Below are 4,247 nucleotides of genomic sequence, written 5' to 3' on the forward strand. Positions count from 1 at the left end.
AATACCAGTAAGGGTTCCAAATATGTAGCATTTGTCTTATTTACAAGTATCTATGTCAAAAACCCTTATTAATAACTTACAAACTATTTTATTAGTATCATTATTCACAATCTTGTTCGGTAATACGCATATAAGCATATAAGCATGTCTCTCATCTTTCCTCGAGTAGCCGAATGCCCAAAATCTTTTATAACCACAAACATAATTTTCTTACTTCTCATCATGGCCGAATACTAACCATGCCTTAAGCTCTTTCTCTTTCCATTTTTTAGTACTTTATAACTCATCTAACAACTATTTCAAAGCTAAAACTCCAACATCCAAAATTTAACACATAAAATCCTCAATTATTACATGGTTCTATTAATTGTAAGCTCTATTTCAATATTGAAGCATGAATTACAAATTTTGGACATCATTTCATAATTCCAAGCAAGTTGCCAAATGCAACCTTACTAAATTTTCATGGATTCAAATCATGGATTCAATATACCATTACCATGAAATCAACAACCAAAAATTCATAGACAGTTTAGGAAAATCACATTACAAATCTCAAATTCAAGCAAAGACCATGGCCAAAATGCACATATAACCACATAACAAAAAAATATTGAACCTTTGGTTGCCTAACTAGCTTAACATCCATCCCAAAAACATCGAATTTCCATCAAATTTTAATCAAGAAACTCACCTCCTGAAGAATATCAAAGTGCCGAATGGTTTTAGACTTTTCTCCCCCTCTTATTTGATTTTTGGCTAAAAAGAACACAAAAGAGCTACCTTGTTCTTTTCACCAAATTCTTTTATTATTTAATTCACCATTATAATAACATTCCACTAAGCTTTATTTTACAATTAAAATACAAAAAAAAACAATAGTTCCATTCAAAGCATGGCCGGCCACTAACCTTAGAAAATGGATATTTGACATGCAACTCCATTTATTTTATTACTAACTTTATTTTATTGTTTCCTCCCATGATGCACCAACACAACATGTCTATGACATGTTTTTAGCCATAACATCTTGTCCACCCATGCTCATGGCCGGCCACTACATATTAGGGGGGAAAAATTGACATGCAAGTCCTCCCTTTTGATTACATGCACTATTAGGTCCTTGTAGATTAGCCTATCACATTTCAAAAATGTCACCCATAAGTCGTTTTGACTAAATTCACATGCAATTTACTAAATCGAAGCCTAAAACTTTCACACCTTCATAATCACATATTTTAGACAATAAATATCACATTCAAATAATTTGGTGACTCGGTTTAGCGGTCCCGAAACCGCTTTCCGACTAGGGTCATTTTAGGGCTGTCACAGAACACATCATTCACATAATCAAGTTCCTGCACTTATTCATCACAAAACTCACAAAGCAATACATAGAGAGTCTCCCGTTGAACACTTCGGATCAATCCTCGATACTTGGTGGTTTCAGCACATAGCTCCACCCATCATCTAGTTCGGCTCTCTTGTACACATGGTGAACACTCAGTACCACCCATGTGACCTAGCCAATTTATCTCGTAGCTCTCTTGTCTACATGGTGTCCTTCACCTGGAACCACGCATGCGACCTAGCTACATATATCCCGTAGCTCTCTTGTCTACATGGTGTACACATAGTATCACCCATGCGACCTAGCTACATCATAATGTCTTGTAGCTCTCTTGTACACATAATGTGCACTCAGCACCATACATGTGACCTAGCTACATACTATCTGTATCATCCAATCTTTCCGAAGGTTCAACCGGGATTTCTCTCTCTTTTCCAACAATTTCACCAATCAAGTAATTATCCACAAACATATTTCCAATATTATTATAAAATATCATAATACAAGTAATATTGATGTATTACTTACATATAAACTTACATTTCATTTAATATCAAGGTAATAACATTAAATTACACATTACCTTATTAAAAATCATATGAACTTACAATTTCCCATAATATCCATAATCATAGAAATCACATTTATGTATGATAATTCAATGCACTTCATGTACCATAGACATATTTTTAAATCAATTCATAAACTTGGCACCATAATCATTTAATTTAATATAATTCAATTAATTCACTAAATTTAACTTTCAAATATAAATTACAACATTATTGCTGTATTATTATCATACCAACTTACATACTTTCAACACCTCGGAAATCATAATGAATATATCAATTTTACATTGAAATTGCATAAATTAATGCTTATTATACATATGAACTTACCTCGATACTAAAACGACCATTTTACCAACTTTCCCAATTTTCGATTTTTCTCTCATTCTAGGTTCAAATCTTGTTTTCTGGGATCTAAAACATCATATTTTACTTATTTAATTAATTTACTATTCAAAACAGTCCTTAACTCAAACTTTGGAAAAATTACAATTTTGCCCCTAAACTTTTACATATTTACACTTTTGCCCCTAGGCTCGGGAATTAAACTTCATCCCTTATTCTTATGTTTTATGACATGCTGATCACTTTTCCCTTCTATGGAAACATCAAATTCTCACTCTAACATATACTTATGACTATTAGGTATTTTTACCGATTAAGCCCTTTTACTCGTTTTCACTCAAAACCGAGTAGCACAAGTTGTCTAACATAATTTAAAACCTCATATTCTATTATAAAACAGAAAAATAAACACATTTCACTTATGGGTATTTTTCCAAATATGAACCCTAGCTTAAATTATTGTTAGAATAAGCTTAATCAAATTATCGGGATTCCAAAAACGTAAAGAACTTGAAAAACGAGGTTATAACGGGCTTACTATTGAGCTTAGAAAGCTTGAAAACCCTAGCCATGGCTTCCCCCATGCTAATTTCGGCCTCCATGAGAAAGATGAGTCAATTTTGGCTTTATTTTCCCTTTTTATTTCTTTTAATTACCAAATGAGCAAAATGCCCTTCCTTATTAAACTTTCCAAAATTCCATCTATGTCCAATTTTTGTCCATCACTTAGAAATTGGTCAAATTTCTATTTAAGACCTCCTAACTAATATTTCAAAGCAATTTCATACAAGAAACTTCTAGAATGCAAGTTTTGCAACTTATTCAATTTAGTCCCTAACTTCAAATTGAGCACTTTATGCATAGAATTTTTTCACGAAATTTTCACACAATCATGCAATCATATCATAGACCTCAAAATAATCATAAAATAATTATTTCTATCTCATATTTTGTGGTCTCGAAACTTCTGTTCCAACTAGACCCAATTTTGGGCTATTACATATCCAACCGCTCTTTAACAAAACTTGAACCATCCATATTATTAGACTCCGTGAACCAACGCTTATCAGTTTTAATATCAACCAAAGCCAGTTCATCAAGCACTCTTTCAAACTCCTCCATAGAAACTCTAGGTTTCGTCCTCCCACCAATCTTCTCATTGTCATTTAAAATGGAATTAAAGTCCCCCTCAATAATCCAGTCACCATGAATCAAATTGCCCACTTTTCTCAGCAACTCACACGACTGGACGTGACTATTCAAATAAAAGAATCGATAAAAACTCGTAAAGTGAAAGCTGTCCAACCCCTCAGAAGAGATCACCGAATGAATATGATTGTTAGAAAAATTCTTAATAGAAACCTTGGCTTTATTTTTCCAAAGGAGAGCTAGACCCCCACAGCGCCCCTTAGCATCAACCACAAAGCACCCATCCATGCTGCATTTAATTCTAACCCGTACCATCTCACGAGCTTTAGCTTTTGTCTCACTTAAAAAGATAATAAGAAGATTTTTAACAACAAGGAGTTGTTTAAGATCACAAACTATTGCAGGGTTTCTAAGCCCACGACAGTTCCAACAAATAATTTTCATGGTTCTAGGCGAGGCTAATCAACAACCACCGCCTTGAATGGTAAAGCACCACTTGAAAGTCTCCTTCTTACCACATGAACTAGACTTTCCATATCTCCCTCGCCCTTACTCCGCTTAATTTTCTTGTGCTTATTCCTCACACGACTCCCTCCCTCTTTAGGAATCACCTTCTGTCTTCTATCATTTAACGAACTTGAATTTGACACCTCTTCACCCACCTTAAGTTTACATTTCCCTTTTTGTACCTCACATTCTTCCTCCGCAATCCACCCTCGCTTCTCATCATCTGTCTTGCTAATGGCATCAGTCCTTAATATTTTAACACCATTCCTCCAACTACCTCCATTGTTGTTTGACTATCCCAACTTAACCCGTAACCAATTCCC

The 4,247-nt window shown here is 34.2% G+C and overlaps 1 protein-coding gene across 1 annotated transcript; it reads right to left on the reverse strand.

The window, feature by feature from the left end:
* Positions 1 to 3,264: 3,264 nt before the first annotated feature.
* LOC107894583 (uncharacterized) lies at positions 3,265 to 3,861 on the reverse strand. Its single transcript, XM_016819843.2, has one exon. It carries the CDS (start codon positions 3,859 to 3,861, stop codon positions 3,265 to 3,267), a length of 597 nt encoding a protein of 198 aa, XP_016675332.2.
* Positions 3,862 to 4,247: the final 386 nt, after the last annotated feature.

This window comes from Gossypium hirsutum, chromosome A13 (genome assembly GCF_007990345.1).
Source record: "Gossypium hirsutum isolate 1008001.06 chromosome A13, Gossypium_hirsutum_v2.1, whole genome shotgun sequence".
Taxonomy (NCBI): domain Eukaryota; kingdom Viridiplantae; phylum Streptophyta; class Magnoliopsida; order Malvales; family Malvaceae; genus Gossypium; species Gossypium hirsutum.

What these genes read in the sequence shown, in the direction of transcription:
- LOC107894583 (XM_016819843.2), bottom strand. Translation starts at nt 3,861, where the DNA reads ATGAAAATTATTTGTTGGAACTGTCGTGGGCTTAGAAACCCTGCAATA.